The following is a 19,061-nucleotide window of genomic DNA, read 5'->3' as shown; positions in this document are numbered from 1 at the left end:
CGAAGCTCTTGGCTGTCAGCCAAGGCTTGACTATCTTCCAGAGGAACACTTGTTGGAGACATTGTGAGCCCTTGTCCGGTCTCGTCCTCGCATGGCGGTACTGGTACATCCTTGGGATTACCGTCTCTGTGCGGCTGAGGACCCCCTACTGTGTCAGGGACAGTCCACAACTCATCATCGATTTCACCATCAGGCATGACAGATTCAGGAAGTGGAGTGGCACCTTCAGGCAAAAATAGCGTAGAACAGACCTCAGACCGGCAAGGCCGCAGCATATTTCTGTGAAGTACTCTAGGGGCGGATGCCCCAGTCTCAGTCTGTACCTTGTAGACAGGGCTGTTAGCATACTCTCGCTCGATAACTTTGTATGGCTGTACTTCCCAACTCTCACTTAGTTTTCCCTTGGGGCGTTTCTCTCTGACTAATACTCGGTCTCCAGGTTGGAGCGGTAAATCTTGAGACGGTTTGCGGCCCGTATGTTCTTTTTCTTGCAGTTGCTGACCCGCCAGCCGCCGTATCGTTTGCAATCATTGCCGATGCTCTTTCACCCGTGAGGTGACAGTTCGCTCCATCAGCTCCTCTGGCTGTTCCAAATTCAACTCAATGATCTTTCGTCAAGCTCTTCCAAACAACAGTAGATAGGGGGTATAACCCATGGTGGAGTGGACCCGATTGTTGTATGTCCAGACCAATTCTGGCAGATAGTCTGGTCAACATGCCTTCTTATCCTCCTCCAACATTCTCAGCATTTGAAGTAAGGTTCGGTTGAAGCATTCACAAGCTCCATTGCCTTGAGGGTGGTAAGGGGTGGTCTGGGACCGCTCGATGCCATACATGCCATACAATTCTTCCATCACCTTGCCTTGGAAACATGCGCCTTGGTCGGAGTGGATGCGCTTTGGGCACCCATACACCCGGATGAAGTCTTGACAGATGGCGCTTTTCCAAAATATAAATAGCAAAATTTTAACATTTTTGGTATTTCCTTGTGCATATTCCCATGTGTATTGCCCAAACAAATATTTGGGGAGGTGGGTTTTTTTGGTAACTGCACTTCTCAAAAAACGAAATTCCCCATAACTGGTCAAACGTCACGTATGTACCCCAAAACAGTGAGCAAAACTACAAGCCTTCACACAGTTCAATAAAAAAATGAAAAAATAGATTTTGCACGAGTCAATTGTCCCAGAAAGACGGCGGGGGAGGGGGAGCAGCAGAGCAACGGGTCATAGAGGCAGGAGCCGGCGGCTGTGGCTAAAGCCTGTGCCGCTGCTAAAGAGAAATAAATATTAATTTATCTTATAGTGTGCACAGGTACAGCCTCAGCTGCCAGCTTCCAGTAGTGGAAAAAAAAATTTCTACTTACCTTCCTGTGGGCCATCGTTGCATGTCGTTCATTCCTGTGCCAGCATCACTTCCTGCAGAGCGATTACATGGCCCAACTCATTAAGGTAATAAATATTCATGCCTATCCATTCCCATAGGCGTGGAATGAATATTCGTTACCTTAATGAGCGGGGCCACATGATCGCTCAGCCGGAACAGCTGCTGGCTGGAACGAGATGCAGTGAGGGCACGCAGGCGAGGTAAGTAGGATGTTTTATTTATATGGGGAGACATGCATAAAAGGATAGGGGATAAGGAGCCATGCATACAAGGACAAGGACCAGTGAGCCATGCATACGACAGGGAGGAGGGACCCTCTCATACAAGGACAGGGACTGGGGAGCCATGCATATAAGGACAGGAATGGGGAGCCATGCATACAAGGACAGGGAGCCTTGAATACAATGTCAGGGACTGGGGAGCCATGCATACAATGTCAGGGAGCCATGAATACAATGATAGGGACGGGGGAGCCATGTATACAATCACAGGGACTGGGGAGCCATGCATACAATGTCAGGGAGCCATGAATACAATGATAGGGATGGGAGAACCATGCATACAATGTCAGGGAGCCATGAATACAATGATAGGGATGGGGGAGCCATGTATACAATGACAGGGACAGGGGGAGCCATGCATATAAGGACAGGGATGGGGAGCCATGCATACAAGGACAGAGACGGGGGAGCCATGCATACAAGGATGGGACGGGGGAGCCATGCATACAAGAATGGGACAGAGGAGCCATGCATACTAGGATAGGGATGAGGAGCATAGGGATGAGGAGCCATGCAGACAAGGACAGGGACGGGGGGAGCCATGCATATAAGGACAGGGATGGGGAGCCATGCATACAAGGACAGGGACGGGGGAGCCATGCATACAAGGATGGGATGGGGGAGCCATGCATACAAGAATGGGACGGAGGAGCCATGCATACTAGGATAGGGATGAGGAGCCATGCATACAAGGACAGGGACGGAGGAGCCATGCATACTAGGATAGCGAGTACAATGCATACCCGGCTTATACTCAATAAGTTTACCCAGTTTTTCGTGGCAAACTGCCTCGGCTTATACTCGAGTATATACGGTAAGTATAAAGGTTAGAATCCCCTCAATTGTATCAACATGGAAAATCATGGCATACAAGTAAAATCTATAAAACCATGGCAGAATTCTGTCTTGTTTTATATTATTATTTTTTCTCGATTTTCAGTACATTATGTGCTAAAAGGAATTGTATTCCTCAAAACTATAACTTGTCTCACAAATAGACTTTTACATGGCTATGTCAAGAGAAAAATAAAAAAAAATTTATAGCTGTTTGAAGGAGATTAGGAAAAAACAAAAAACAATGTTAAGTCAGAAATTGAAGAGGAACAGTTCTTGAAACTTTAAGTGATTTGTAATTCTTTTTATATTAGGGAAAAGCTTGAAAACAGAAAATCGCATCAAACGATGATTGTAATCTGGTAAAGTAAGAAGAAGGAAGAAAAGCGGGACTCGTGTTCAATGTACTATATTGTATGCTTGTCTTTTTTTACCCTATTTTTTTATAGGGGAAACCTTTCCTTTTTTTTCATTTCCCACCCTTTTGCCTCTCTATAAAAATTTTAATTTCTGTTTTCTTTCCTCCCTCCTAACCCTTCCTTCTTTTTTCTCTCCATACTGCAGTGTGCTTGTGTTTAAAATGTTACAATTCAACAAAAATTATTGGAAAAGGAAAAAACAAATGCACAAAACAAAAAAACTGCTTAGGGACTTTAAGGGTTAATAATTAGTGGTGAGCGAACGTGCTCGGACAAGGTGTTATCTGAGCATGCTCAGGTGCTAACCGATTGATTTCGGCGCACTCAAATAGTATGTTCGAGCCCCTGCGGCTGCATGTCTCTTGGCTGTTTAACAGTCACAACTCATTCAGGGATTGCCTAACAAACGGACAATCCCTGCATGTGTTGCGGCTATCAAACAGCGGCGAGGCAAGCAGTGGCAGGGACTTAAAAATATTTTTTGAGCATACAGAAGACACTCGGTTTGCACCTGAGCATGCGTGGATATCACCTTATACCAGCACGTTCGCTCATCAGTATTAATTTTATGTCATTGTTTCAAATTCTATTTTTTTATAAAATCAATATTATAAAGGTCTATAGTCTTTTCTTAATAGATAATTTGTTCACATTTCTGTTACTTTAAGTAAAATTAGCAAGAATGTGCCTTTATGTACACCTACATTAAAGGGTCTAATGACATTGAATTTTCAGTGCGAGTGCAAGTTAATTGCACATAATTATGACAACTTCAAACCAGGTAAATATATAATGACAGAAAAGATAAGACATTCATGCTTTCAATGTTCAACTTATCAGACTATAAAAGTATTTCTTTTAATAATCTCTACAAATGGAAGCAGTAACTTTAGTTAACTATTTCAACAAAAAGTGTTAGATAAGCCATAGGTATCGTCATTAGTGTTGAGCAATACCTTCCGATAGGCATTGGTATCGGTATCGGATAGTATTGGCCGATACCGGCAAAATATCGGATCTCGCCGATACCGATACCTGATACCAATGCATTTCAATGGGACGCAAAGTATCAGAATGGTTCCCAGGGTCTGAAGGAGAGGAAACTCTCCTTCAGGCCCTGGGATCCATATTCATGTGTAAAATCAAGAATTAAAATAAAAACAATATATATATATATATATATATCCATATACTCACCTCTCCGGCGGCCCCTGGACCTTACCGCCGTAACCGGGAGCCTCCGTTCCTAAGAATGAGCGCGTGAAGGACCTGCAATGACGTCACAGCTTGTGATTGGTCGCGTGAGCGGTCACATGAGCGCTCACGCGACCAATCAGAAGCCGCGACGTCATCAAAGGCCCTTCACGCGCTCATTCTTAGGAACGGAGGCTGCCGGTTACAGCGGTAAGATCCAGGGGCCGCCGGAGAGGTGAGTATATCCATATTTTTTATTTTAATTGTTTATTTTACACATGAATATGGTTCCGATACCGATTCCCGATATCACAAAAGTATCGGAACTCGGTATCGGAATCCAGATACCGCAAGTATCAGCCGATACCCGATACTTGCGGTATCGGAATGCTCAACACTAATTGTCATTTATCTCTGGTGAAGAATTTACTAGAGGATGTTTAACATTGTGCCATAGGTACATTGGTCCAATTCCAGATTTTTCACAACTATTCATCCCTATTGAGAACACATAGGCTGACAAAATGGTACAAAATTCCCACAATGAGTTTTTGAAGAGTTTTTTATGTCAATTCAAGCAAAATGGATGGGATTTATAGAGATCTCCTGCCCACTGTGCTTCTTTAATATGTGGCATAAACTGACAAGCAGTGCGTGTTTCAAGTCCGCAACATGTCAATTTCTCTTGTGAGGGCGTGGATTTTCATCATATGCACTAGATGTAAAAAATCATCAGATTAAAAAACACATGCATTTTTAGTGCATTTTCACTGGGGAAGAGCATAATAAACATATGGAATCTGCATAGGACTGTGTTAATAGAATTTTGCCAATGCCAAATACTCGGAAGAATCAAAAACAAAGAAGTTTTATTTAAATATTTAAAACATGACATACCAAAAAGAGACAGAAAACACAATATCAAAAATATGATAAAAACATATGTAAAAAAGAGCACTCAAAAACATATTTAACCCCTTAACGACCTTCTGATAACAACGCCTTATAACAACGGCAGTTAAGGGGCCTCATTCCTCAACGCCGCTTTTTAATGGCGCTGAGAAATTAGGGTATAGCATCCCTGGCATCAGAAAATCTCCAGGGTCTAAGCTACTGGGGGTAGCTAAGACCCTGGAGAACATAATTCGGGTCAGTTTTTCCGTCCCTAATCTTGTGATCGCAAAAAAAAGTCCGAATTCCCATTCATTTCTCTCTCCTCTGATATGCTCTAGCATGCCAGAGGAGAGAGAAATGGGGTCCCCTGAGCCTCCCCCCCAGTACCTCTGCCATCACTGGACCCATCCTCAGACTCTCTGCGTCTTCTTCCTGGAAGAAAATCGCAGGTGCATGCACAGTGCGCCCGCTGAGATCAGCCGGCCAGTTCCTGGCAGCAATATTGGTTCATTTGGCTCACTGTGATAGACCCTATCACAGTCATCAAAATAAAAAAAATAGTAAATCAAATCCCCCTTTGTAGCCCGCTTAGTTAGGTAAAAATGATTAAATAAAAAAAATTATTTTGTTCCATTCTTTTCAGTTAAGGTTAGGATTGGGGCTAGGGGTAGGGTTGGGGTTACAGCTAAGGTTAGGGTTGGGCTAGGATTAGGGTTGGGGCTAGGGTTAGGGTTGAGGCTAGGTTGGGGCTGGGTTAGGGTTGAGACTAAGGTTGGGGCTAGTGTTAGGGTTGAGACTAGGGTTAGGGTTGTGTTGGGGTTATGGTTAAGGTGGTGTTTGGGTTAGGGTGGTATTGGGGTTATGGTTGTGGTGTTGGGGTTATGGTTGTGGTGTTGGGGTTATGGTTGTGATGTTGGGGTTATGGTTGTGGTTATGGTTAGGGTTGGGATTAGCATTAGGGTTGGGATTAGGGTTAGGGGTGTGTTGGGTATAGGGTTGGGGTTAGGGCTGTGTTAGGGTTGGAGTTAGAATTGGGGGTTTCCACTGTTTAGGGGGTATCCAAACAAGACATGGCACTTGCCATTGATTACAGTCAATTTTGTGTTCAAAAAGTCAAACTGTGCTCCCTCCCTTCTGAGCCCTGCTGTGAGCCCAAACAGTGGCTTTCCCCCACATACGGGGAATTGGCGTACTCAGGAGAAATTTTGTGGTCCATTTTCACCTGATACCCTTATGAGAATAAAAAAAGTTTGGGTCTAAAGTAAATTATTTGTGAAAAAAATTAAATGTTCATTTTTTCCTTCCACATTGCTTTAGTTCTTGTGAAGCACATAAAGGGTTAATAAACTTATTGAATGTGGTTTTGTGCACCTTGAGGGGTGCAGTTTTTATAATGGTGTCACTTTTGGGTGTTTTATGTCATATTGACCCCCCCAGTCAATTCAAATGTTTTTGTCAATTTTGTTGGAAAAATGAAAAATCGCTGGTCAATTTTTAACTCTTATAACTTTCTAACAAAAAAAAATGTTTCCAAATTTGTGCTGATGTAAAGTTGACATGTGGGAAATGTTAAGTCATATCAAAGAAATGTTGCCACTAACATGAAGTACAATATGTCACGAAAAAAGAATCTCAGAATCAGTGGAATCCGTCAAAGCGTTCCAAAGCTATAACCTCATAAAGTGACAGTGATCAGAATTGTCAAAATTGGCTTGGTCACTAAGGGGTTAAAAAATGCAAGTAACCTAAGTTAGCTAATAGATGCAGAAAATCTGCAACATGAATAAAACTCACCAAAAGCTAATTGTGGAAACACAGCCTAAAAAACATGAGCCTGCAAGTGGTAGAATGCATATACAGCAAAAGTGTATTGAGAAATAGACCCAATATATTTTGTAATTTGAAGATAGGTTTTCCAGTATACAATAATTCAGATAGTTGGAGAAGGTTTTCCAGTATACAATAATTCAGATAGTTGGAGAAAGCAACATTATTCTGTACTAAAGTTAGAAAGTTAGGATTCCTTATAATGTGGAGTCAACAAGTATTTTACAGAAATCATAAAAAATCTAGATATCTGAGCTATGCTCATGTTAGTATTGCATTACAATACCGGTGCACATTTTATAGATTCTACATCATAATATTCATATATATATATATATATATATATATATATTTATATACGCTATCCTATTATTAAAATAGTGTTCTTACTAAATTGAAAATGAATCACCAACCTGATAATGGCCAATAACATTCAGTCTCTTCCAGTCATTCTCGATTTTTGTTGTAATGTCTTCATCTTGTAAGATCATTCGAGCTCCACTTGCTTGTCTCCATTCTAAAAATGATAAACGTTATATAAAAACTGTGTTTACAACCTGAAGCATACCACTGAATACAACGTTTTAACTTTTATTACAAATAAGTCATTTTTTCCAGAAATAGCGCTGTTCTAATCAATAGGTCATGTAGTGTTCTTCAGCTCAACCCCTTCACTTGAATGAGACTGAACTGCAATATCAGAGATACCCAATAAATGAGAGCTGACTCAGCTGAACTGTATTTGTAAAAGAATAAAAGAAAAAGTACATATGCTTGAAAGGGAATATGAATTTTATACATACAACTAATGACATATATGTATCAGAGCTTTTTTATTGATTGACTCCATTCCTTGATTGTAGAAATCCATTTTGCTGTTTCTAGGAAATTATATGTAAATGAGCTGAAAGTGCATCAGGGAAGGACGTTGCACTTGCAGCTCTCCTGCTCTCTATCCCTGTCCCCGCCCACTGCCTATCTCATATGTCTGACTAACAGGCCACTCTTGTTTCAGTACACTGCCTCGGATCATTGACATCTCAGGCAAGCACTGTCAGCACCATCTTAATGACACCACTAGACCCAGTGTATTTATCTATGCATGCACCCCTCTCATCTAAGGAGATGACTGGCAAAGGACCCCCAGCGGTCTCACTTTTTCACTCATGGGGGCGGCGCCGGCACAGTTTCAGTCACCACACCGTGTATAGAGAGCGGTGGCTGTAACTGTGCCGCCGGCACTGACTGACAGCAGGCTTATCATTAAAGTTCAGCATTAGAGCCTGCTGTCAGTCAGTGCTGGGAGCGCGGTACAGCCAGTGCCTCCTCTGTGACTTTAAGAGCAAGGCTGCCAGGACCAATAAAGATAATTTCCTCCTGGCAGTGGGGCTCTCAGTGCTGGCGATGTGCGGTGTCAGAATGCTATAGATTAACCCCATATCTGCAGGTTAATAGTGTTATTTTACATGACTGGTTCCCTTTAATGTGTACTTTGTGAAATACCTAATTGAAAGTGTCACGTGAAATTGTGTACTGCAGCAAACACACTGAAAAAAAAAAGATTCTGTTACTTTAGCTTTAAAGGTTACATGGGATTTAAGACTTATATATTTTTATAGCAGTTCACGTAAATGACATATTTCCTGCTAAAGTCTTTTTTTCCTAATGAATGATCCAATAAACTGCTTAGAAAACTCGGCTTAAGGTGACCTCCATAAAATATTGATATTCACCAGGTCTAAGAACAGGAAAGTGTGTCCGATACATTGTCATCAGATCACCGAGCTCCTTTAAGCAGAAACACTAAAGACAGACACTCTCCAATCCAATCTGTTTCAGCTCTACCTTGTAGAGAGAGGTAAGTAAAAATCCCATTATCTTTATCTCGCCTCCCAATCAGAAGTGCCGGTGAAGGCAAACTCCGAAGACAGCGACTGTGAACTCTTTATATTTCATTCAGAAGATAGTGTATCTTTCACTGCATACATGAATTGCTGAATTTCTTTCCTTCAAGTATTGCAGAAAACTCCAATTCAGAGAATATCCTCAATAAAAGCCAAGGACACTGCCAATAACAAGTTGTTTCATTGCTACTTACTTGGAGAAAATACAATGAGCACCAAACACTTATTGTGAGTCACAGACAATCGAAATCTGAATTATACATGGAATTAGGGAAGCGGTCATATGCTTTTCATAAAATCTGTTTTGTAGAGACGGCACAGGACAGGTGTCTCTGGGTTTGCTATAGACTAGGTCATCTAACTGCTCAAACACATTTTTGGTACTACAATAGTTCCCCTGAAGATACCTATGTGACAGAAAAATACAGAATTGCAAAAAAATAATAATAAAATGGGTGCTGTGGTGACAAGTACATGCTACCACTACTAAAGAAAAAGACCCTTATCCACTTTTTAACAAAATTTTGTCAAGTAATCTGAGAACAGCATACTGTAGAGACAGAGACACTGATTCCAGTAATGTGCTTTCTGCAGCTCTGTAAAAAAATCACAGTTTTATCAGCAGGAGATTATCACTGAAGGATTGGTAAACCTGCTGCCATGTATCCTCCACATTCTGTAGCTCTGTACAATCCCATCCCCACCAATGATTGACGGATTTCTGCCTATGCACAGAGAACACAGAAAGCTGTCAATCAGTGGTGTGGGTAGGGTTATACAGAGCTCAGCATTCAGAGAACTGCTAGATCTACAGCAGATGAAGCAGATTAAAACGGTGATGTTATCAAAACTACAGCAAGCAGCCCAGAAAGTGATACATTGCTGGATTGAGGATCTCAGCCCCTACATCAGTATGAAAGGTAACCCAACAGCTAAAGTGTACTGCCCAATCAACGAGATGTGTGCATTCACCACTTACTGCATGATTTCAGCCAGGTAAGGAACACAGCAATGTTTCAGAGAAAAACATTCTTTAAAGTTTGCCGTGGACTGAACCGCACGGGAGACTAGTCAGGCAGGCGTGTCCCCGGCAGCTTCTCCCTATCCGCTCTCCTGGAGGGACAGGTTTCTCCTTGCATGTGTATATAGTGAGAAACTTGTCATTCTAGGTCAGTGGGTTGGGAGAAGCCGCCGGCGACCTGCAGGTCTGACCAGTCTCTGGTGCAGATCGGTCCCTGGCGGCCTTCTCTGAAACAACGCAGCACTTCAGAGTCACACATACCTGGCTGAAATCACACAGCCAGTGCTTGATACATGCGGCATGCTTCCGCTGTCAGGTTCCCTGTTCTGCTGCCCATTCCCTTGTGTAATAATCACTTTTCATCCTGTAGGTGCAGCATAGCGAGCAGCGGTGCAGTCCTCCGTCAGGACCTAGCAGTAGTAACCACTTGCACATACTTTTCCACAATGACTGGTGCAAATATCTGCATAGCTAGTATATCGTCACCTGTGATTAGTAATCGATGAGAATCAGAGCATTTCTACCAGCTGTCACTACCTACAAAGTGATATATATATATATATGTGTGTGTATTTACCTAAATCCATATCTGCAGCCTTCGGCCGATGGGAGCATGGAAGATTCTTAAAAATGGTGTCCAGGATCTTCTCTTTCACTTGAGTGATTGTGTCACAGTTGAGGATTTTCACTGGAATCATCGGACTATTTACATTGTCAGGATTAACACAATTGAGAACCTAAAAAAAAAAATTGCAAGAAACAGAAATAAATGAACGTTGTTGCAAGTTTCGAATCTAAAAAATGACATCTACCCAAGACAGCGGCCTCTCTAACCAAATGCCCCCCCAATACCTGTAACCTTAGGTAATGACTGGAAATTAATGGTCAGTGTTTCTTGGCACCTCTTTTCTGCAGCAGGTATTACAGGGTACATTTTAGGATTAGGCCTTATTCAGTTATTTTCTTGGATGTGAAAAAAAGTACTTGATGCAACAGATTTTCATAAAAGTTTGATCAATGTGTGACTCGCAGAGCGCAGTAAAGCCAGTACACCACGGGTCGTATCCTTCTTGTTGTCACATGGGGTGGGTGGCCGTGACCGATGCATGGCGCTCAAATGCGGTGAAACAGGCACAAGGATGTGGGTGTGCGGGTGTTAATACCGGTAGTACTTGTTAGGTGGCGTTCCCTGTGGTGTTGGTGTGGTTGGAGGGACAGGAGAGTCAACAGGCAGTTTTACCATTAAACCAGATGAACTTTACATAAACAGCTGCAGAAAGGTACACAGCCATAGATGGTATGACGTGTTTCAGATGACCAAAGGGCCAAAAGACAGGCACGTGGCGGCATATGCAGGAAACGGCACATATGAGGCGTGATAAACAGCGAGTCAGAGCCTATCCTGCTGTCCAAGCTGACAAAATGTATTTTTCTCGATCCCACTAGGGTGGTGTTCCCCAGTGGACCCCACTGTGTCTGCTACCTCTAACCCTCATGGTTTTGTAAGATGCCTGTTTTCCCGTCTTCATCATAGGGGACTACCCTCCAGGCCAGTACTCCTCCCGGCTCCCCAGCGTACGGTTTCCTTTAGGATAAGTGTGCTCTAGAGGTCCAAGACACTCCTTCAACCTCTTGGGTGCTAGTCCTTGGACTATCCTTACATGTTTTTCTTCAGGTCAGTCCGTCGCCATACAGGACACTGACACGGAGGAGATAATTCCCTTAGATGTTTTCCGGCTGTCCTCTTGCTGATCTCCAACTGAACTCTGCCCTAAAAGTGCAGCAGTTTTCGCACACCCAGCTCTACCCACCAAACTAGTTTCCTACTTACCAGCTCAGTGAGAATTTCAACTATTTATCTACCCGAGATGGTGTAATAATTGCTGACTCATAGTAACACACATAGTAATAATTCAAATTACTACCAAAACATTGCAAAACTTCAGTATTATAAATAACATTATAAAACACTATTGTAATACCCAACTCTCAGGTATTACGAATGTGTCAGATTTTGCCAGCAATGTTTGATCATTTTTTCTCAAATGGATAAAGTTAATGTAGGTCTCTCAAGCTCCTCCTAGCAAACAGTCAGGAAAAAGATAGGACTAGGATGCGACTAAGGTGTCATCTGTGCTGTCACTGATCCATAGACTTGCATTGGTGAGTTTTATACATGACACATGCAAAAATCGCAGACATGTCATTAGCCCCATTGACTATAATGGGCATGTGAAGTATGTGGATAGAACATGTACATGAAATATTGAAGTCTGAATGAGGCTTTATACAAAGCCCAATTAAGTGTTATTAACAGTCGAACCAAGTCCCCCAGAGAGATAACCAATTCAGCAACAGCCCTAATAGATAACTTCTTCTATGGTCACTATAATGTAAATATATAGAATTTCATGGATGAACTTTATAGGAGTTGGGGATTTTCATAAAAAATTGGGAACAAGGATGGTATTGCTTGAAAATGTCAAAATAAGTTGTTATCACTCGACTCATCAGTCTTCAACAAGGTGCCTCACAATAATCACTGACGCCAGTGACTGGCTGCAGCGGTCAATTGTTATAGATTGGATGTCACAGCTGCAGCCCTGTAAACAAACCATATAATTGCCTTGAACGGACTTCACTGTACAGTACTTGGTATTTGGAAAAAGCTCCTTAATGACTTTCGGACTTTTCAGAATGATATTTGTGAAGAAATCTCGCTTCAAGGAACTTGTCCATCCCGACTACTTTCTGATTTATTTAAATACCAGTTGCAAATGACATGTTAATATTTAAAAGATAGTCTGTTTTCTGGACGGATGGCTCTGGTATTTCTTCCCTCAAGCTTCATGTGTTTTCTCGTTCATTCATTTCCATCGTAGGTGGGTATCTATCATATACGGCAGCACATCCTATTCATCACTCCAGACACAGTCAGCTCGCTGTAATTTGACCTATTCATTTAGAGAGCCTGGTGGGATTTCAATTAGTTACTGAGACCTGTAATGTACTCTGTGCAGAACACGGTACAAAAAAACGAGTGAATATGACAAAAAACATCTGAAATGTTTGCTGTAATTGAGATGCATGGCAGGCGACAGACTGGTGACTAATCACCTGAATTCACCTCAACAAACTTTTGCACATTTGGTAAAAGTTTTTTCGAAAATTCATGATGGTAAAAGTTTTTTCGAAAATTCATGAAGAAAAAAACGACTGGAATAATTCCAGATAGCTTTCCAGAATAAATATACATCTATCAAAGGTATTTATTGAAGTGGTGCTGTAAGAATTTCTAAATCATATCCGTTTCTTACAAATCGTAATCCTTCTTAAGTAGAAATAAATTTGGCTGCAAAATTAAAATCAGCACAAGATGTAGTCCTAAAGTGCTCTACACTCTTGGGCACTACAAGACGGATTAACAACAATTTTAGTATTACCTTTTCACAAAGGAACACACTTTTGTCCAAAAATTTCCAAAGCAAGGAAGAATGATGTTGTAAGTTAAAAGTGTTGGAAAGTGTTTGGGAAGGAATCAAAACATTTTTTTATATGTGTACGTGGTTTTTAAATGGAGACCAAAGGCTGGATTGGAGACTGAAAAGGTGGTCTATCCTTTTCAGAGATGAGTCCCGCTTTTGTCTTGGATGCAATGATAGCCGGAGATTGGCCTAGAAACCATGAGGGAAATGCCATTTAGAGGCCTTTACTAGGAAACATCACACCGGTCCTACTCCTGGGATTATAGTGTGGGGTGGCATATTACATAGTAAGATGGACCTTTCTAATCTTCACTCCAGGTACACTAACAGCTCGGCATTACATTGATTTGGTTGTGGAATCAGCCATTTCTCCAAAGTGTCCCAGGAGCCATTTCTCAACATGACAATGCCAGTCCATATGTTGCTCATTCTACCATGAGCAACCTACATGACTTAAACCTTCTACCGTGGTTTGCAGCATCTGCCATTGAGGACATCTATGACATTATTGGTCACAATTGTAAAAAGAGCAGCCAGCAGCGTATTTTGAGGATTTGTATGCCCAAGTGCATTCAGTGTGGCAGAACTTTCTTCAGACAACCATTAATAACCTGACATAGCATAGCAAGGAATGTACTGTAAGTGCATGTATTTCTTCACCTGATACGCCTGCTTGATACTAGAATTTTGCTTACTTTTTTTTATAATATGCATATCATTAACACGTTTATCAACCTGTGATTTCCATAATTCCATAAATTTTCCTTCTTAGTGTTACAAATTAAATGTTAAGCAGTATATAAATGTGATGGAGGGAAGGTTCTGTCCTTGTGATCCTCTCTTAAAAGCCAGAATGGAAAGTCACTTTGTAAGAGCCATTCTGCTAGACTACCGCCACCACGTGACACTACAGATGTAGCAATCCTAACCTTCACAAGTGTGGTGCGCTATGACGTTATCAGAATTTGTCAACATCATTTGTGTCATACATACGCTCATTTACTTTGTTTTGGAACAGCTATGTTACACAGATTGCATATGAGCCAAACAAACATTCGAGGAGTGCTGACCCTATCAAGAATGTCACATATTGTATGTACATTTGTGGAGCTTGCAAAATTAGGATTTTAGATAATCAATTCTTAAAGTGGGTGTCTCTGAGGACATCTTTAAAAGCTTGCTGCCAGTAACCTGAACAAATGCACACATAGAAGTATAAAAGCTGTGTTACCAGTGTTTTGTAGTCAATCTGTTGCCTGATAAGCTTATCTTCACTTAGTGAGTAGCGTGCTTCTCCTGTAATGGAATCAATGGGTCCCTTTTCCATTTGTTGCTTGATGGCACAAAAGAGAGAAAACAGAGGCTCCCCTGCACATTCCTATAAAATAAAGTTCATTTTTATGCATTGTCCTAATATAATTAGAGAGAATATTGAGATTTTTTTCCTTCAGCTGGTGAGACAACAAGTTGTAAGATTTGAAACTGACCACTGTATATTGCAGGAAACTTTCTAACATTAATTTTATAGAAGAATTTACAAAACAATTGGCCACACAGAACTGAATGTAGACATGCGATATCACTTTATATTAACCCCTTCAACACCTTGTGATTTTACGCATTTTGCATTTTTGTTTTCTGCTCGCCTTCTCCCCAGAGACATAACTTTTTTACTTTTCCATCAATATTGCCATACTTTTTTTACGCTGGAAAAGAGGGAAAAAAAATCCAAGTGCGGTGAAATTGCAAAAAAAGCGCAATTCTACAATTGTTTTTTGGGTTTTCTACTTACCATGTTCACTAAATGCTAAAACTGACCTACCATTATGATTCTCCAAGTGAGGCACAAGTTCGCAGATACCAAACATGTATAGCTTCTTTTTTTATTTAAGTGGTGAAAAAAAAATCCAAAGTTTGTAAGTTAAAAAAAAAGTCTCCATTTTCCGAGACCCATAGCGTCTCCATTTTTTCGTGATCTGGGCTAGGTGAAGGCTTATTTTCTGCGCATCACAGCGGCCAAGCTGACGTTTTTAATGATACCATTTTGGGGTAGATATAATGTCTTGATCGCCTGTTATTGCATTTTATTGCAATGTTGAAAGGACCAAAAAAGTAATTCTGGCTTTTTGATTTTTTTTTTTACTGTTACGCCGTTTACCAATAGGACTAATTAACTTTATGTTTTGATAGATCGGATATTTCTGAACACAGCGATACAAATATATGTTTGTTTTGTTTTAACTGTTTTATTTTTAATGGGGCAAAAGGTAGTGATTTGAACTGTTATTTTTTATATATATTTTAAAACATTATTTTTTTTACTTTTTACTGGTTTCAATAGTCCGTTTAGAAGATTTAAAGCGGTGATTATCTGATTGGCTGTTCAACACATAGCAGGGCTTCTTCTGCAGACCCCTGGCTGTCATGACAACGCATGGGCGTGTCTTATGACCACTTCCGTCTACCGTGAATTAAATGCCACTGTCAGAGACTGATAACAGCTTTTTACGTAACATCCACCAGTGGATTGTGGATCCACCCATGGCTGCTAGAGGCACATCACAGCTGATCAGATGAGCTATCATGTGCAGGGAAAGATGCCGGTGCCCACATCAAATGCAGGCAGACGACCTTGGACATACCTTTATGTCTATGGCCATAAAGGGGTTAATATTAGAGGCTGTTCAGCTGCTCACAGCCCATTTTCCTGTCCCCTTCTAACACCAGCACACACAACTCCGGTCTCTCACTGTAGATCAAGACTTTTAACCACGACCAGGCCTCAGTGATTACTGCATGACATGAAGTTGTGAAGTAGTGATGTGGCCCACAACCTTACAAAGCGCAGTGACCAGGTCAGAAATCCTGGAATATAGTGAAAAGGCCGGAGAGGCGGTCAGTGAGCAGCAGGGCAGCCGAAGAGGTGAGCAGTAGGGTGAGTATTGTCTTTTTTTTGCATTTTCCCATTTTATATTTATTATGCTCTGAGGGGAACGCTGAATTGAATTCACAACTGTAAAGCAAATCAAATTATTGGGGAAAATTAGACAAAGCCGGCAAATTTGAATCCCAAATTATTGCGTATCACTGATTATTATTATACATAGTTCCGTAATCTAGCTCTGTGTCAGCACACGTCTGCTCTTACAGACAGCTGTCTGCAAATAAATGCAAAATGTCTGCTATTAGAAAGGTCATTTTTTAGTAGATAATCTGCCAGATCTGAATGGAAATTTGGTCTGGTTGCCACTTGATAATTACAGGGCACTGACACAAATGACATGATGATTATATGTTACACTCTGCTTGTATAGCCATGGAAGCTGTAGAAATGCCCGGGCACAGTGGGACTTGGTAAACTTGTTTAAGATACATATTCCGGCCTGTGTGAGATCCTGAGTTGTTTGCTCACACCCTGCTTGCAGCTAATGGCCTGGAGAGCCTGCCTGACAAATAAGATATGCTGGGTTTGCAGGTGCTGGGGACATATACTAGGCTCCTCACGGTTTCGGGCACAGCAGTGCGGAGGGGGCTGCATGAAATTACTGCACATAATAATGCAAATAAACAACAAAATGTTACATGATTGAATGTAAACTTAATTTACCAAAACATCAACAACTCAGCGAGAAAAGAGGAATTGGAAAGGGACTTTTCTTCTGTAAACTGTGTGAGATCATCCTCCATCTGAATGCATAGGGAAATTACCGCAGTATGGGGCAATGGGTAGAATTCACTCTCTGACTCATTTCTGAAGGATTGCTGTCTACAATCACAGCTATCTCCTAATATAGTTTTCTGTAGAATATATGAATGGAAATCAATGTCTCAAATGTCTATGAAAATTTGTTTTGAAATAAAGGTGCTTCTTTATATTCCATGTAACGGAAAACCTAAATACGTCCCTTTATAATATTTGTTTAGTGAAAACATAACTCAGTCAAAAGAATATATTTAGGTAAATAGCTAATATTTAGGCTTATTGTATGAGCCAAGAACTAAAATCTATCACCTGTATAGATAAAATATTTTCTCTACATTAATGTAGGTAGTCTATGGAGAGTGGATCTGCCAGCCAGAATTTATTTGTATGGGTAACAACTCCGCTTTTTTTCAAATAAATTTGATGTACACCTCATTTATTATTTTTTAGCGACATACAACCCATAAAAAAGTGTCTACAAAAACAGTGTAGGTTGAATTGGAAAAATTGCCAAATTTATTAAAGATGTGCCATGATTTGTGCACAATTTTGGCAAGTATATTGGTGATAAGCTGACATAAAGAGAAGGGCCCTGATGCATCAAGACTGGCAATTTTCAAGAGAGGACAAGTTGGAGACAGATAGTCCTGATTCGTTCAGAGCTTTCAATGAATCAGGAGCATCTGACAAGTGGCGTACGCTTCCATGTGCTTTGCCACAAATCTTACTCCAGTCAGGGACATGTGTAAAAGTTCTTGTGTAAGGAACATGAACGAGATAAGCTATGGTGTTACGCCCTTGTGCCTCCCCTGTCCCCCATGAGCCCAAGCAAATTTGACTGAGCTGTGGCAAATGCTCATGAAAACGTCAAAAGTCTCAACATTTTTGCTCAACTGCTCCTTGTGCAAAAATGTTGCCACTTTTCAAATCATTTTACACCAGACTTATGGCGTAAAAGCTTTCATAAATCAGGGCCGAAGTATCTACCAAGTCTGGTGAGTTGCAAATTTATTATGTTCCATTTGGCTTTACAAAAAAATTAGAATTAATACTTTTTCGCTGACTTATACATGCATCCTATGACGCCATTGATAATTCTCCCTCACTGTCCCCTAAAGATAAGAATACATATACAGTATATCAAACATATCCATGTACGTACTCTCTGCAGGAAAATACCAACCTTAAGGAACTTGTACAAGAGGAATGTAAACCAATTTGTTAACATCTTTTCTGCAACCGACTCTGTTCTAAAATAAATGAAAAAAGTATGGAAAATGTTATTAACAATACTATCATATATGACTTTCAGCTTCTGTAAACCCATATACATACATATGTGAATGTGTATTAAAATACTGTGTATTCATACTATACTCATGAAAATAAAAAACATATATTATCAAACTATGACAGTTACATTGAGAAATAATGCCACATAAAAATTAATTATAGAGAGGGACTGGAAACACATTGAAATTTAAAGTTAGAAGGTTCCGTAGGTTTCTTCACTTCCTTGTGCCTCTTTCTTTGCACATTAAGTAGGATACTGTCGTTAACATTAAAGCTGCTAAAACACTGATTTTTTTTTCCTTAAGGTTTTAAGTGTCTTCAAGTGTTTCTGTGAAGGCCATCCTAAGTTAACAACAGGCAAATTTGGAAAATTATCAAGCAAAGGCTTAGACTACCTGTCTGCCAAGCATAGCCTTAATGCATACACGGCTGGAGGCACTTGAACGCCATAATTAACAAACATTGCAAAGCCTAGAGACCCTGAAGTCTTAGAGATAATGCTTAAAACATGTTATTTCTGAGTTTCATGTATAGAATATTGCCCTCATCTGTTGCCTTTAACAAGAATTGGATCTTTCAAGTACAGTAACCAAACACATGATGGTTCAGCACCAAGGACAGTTCCTCCTCTCAGAAAACACTAACATATTCCACATGAACAATTACTTTGTTAAAGCAAAGCCATGCTTGGTTCTTTTTGTCTGAAGCCAAAGTATAATAAAACACTTCTTAAATATGAACATATATGCCCACCTTTTTCTTAATTTTTTTTAAACAATGTCAATTTTGAAAACATGCTGCTAATGTTTTACAAAACCAC

At 40.6% G+C, this 19,061-nt stretch overlaps 1 protein-coding gene across 2 annotated transcripts in view; it reads right to left on the bottom strand.

Annotated features, from left to right (window-relative positions):
- Nucleotides 1–19,061, bottom strand: part of PLXNA4 (plexin A4) — a 1,056,784-nt gene that overhangs the window by 81,252 nt on the left and 956,471 nt on the right. For both annotated transcript variants that reach the window (XM_077264448.1, XM_077264449.1), the window contains 4 exons: nucleotides 18,132–18,198; nucleotides 14,477–14,623; nucleotides 10,338–10,497; nucleotides 7,249–7,352 (listed from right to left, as the gene is read on the bottom strand). In XM_077264448.1, the coding sequence (XP_077120563.1) occupies nucleotides 7,249–7,352; nucleotides 10,338–10,497; nucleotides 14,477–14,623; nucleotides 18,132–18,198 (478 nt within the window). The remainder of the gene's footprint in view (nucleotides 1–7,248; nucleotides 7,353–10,337; nucleotides 10,498–14,476; nucleotides 14,624–18,131; nucleotides 18,199–19,061) is intronic.

Source organism: Ranitomeya variabilis, chromosome 5, assembly GCF_051348905.1.
Source record: "Ranitomeya variabilis isolate aRanVar5 chromosome 5, aRanVar5.hap1, whole genome shotgun sequence".
NCBI lineage: Eukaryota > Metazoa > Chordata > Amphibia > Anura > Dendrobatidae > Ranitomeya > Ranitomeya variabilis.
The sequence above is the reverse complement of the archived record's forward strand: the minus strand, read 5'-3'. Positions and strand labels throughout refer to the sequence as shown.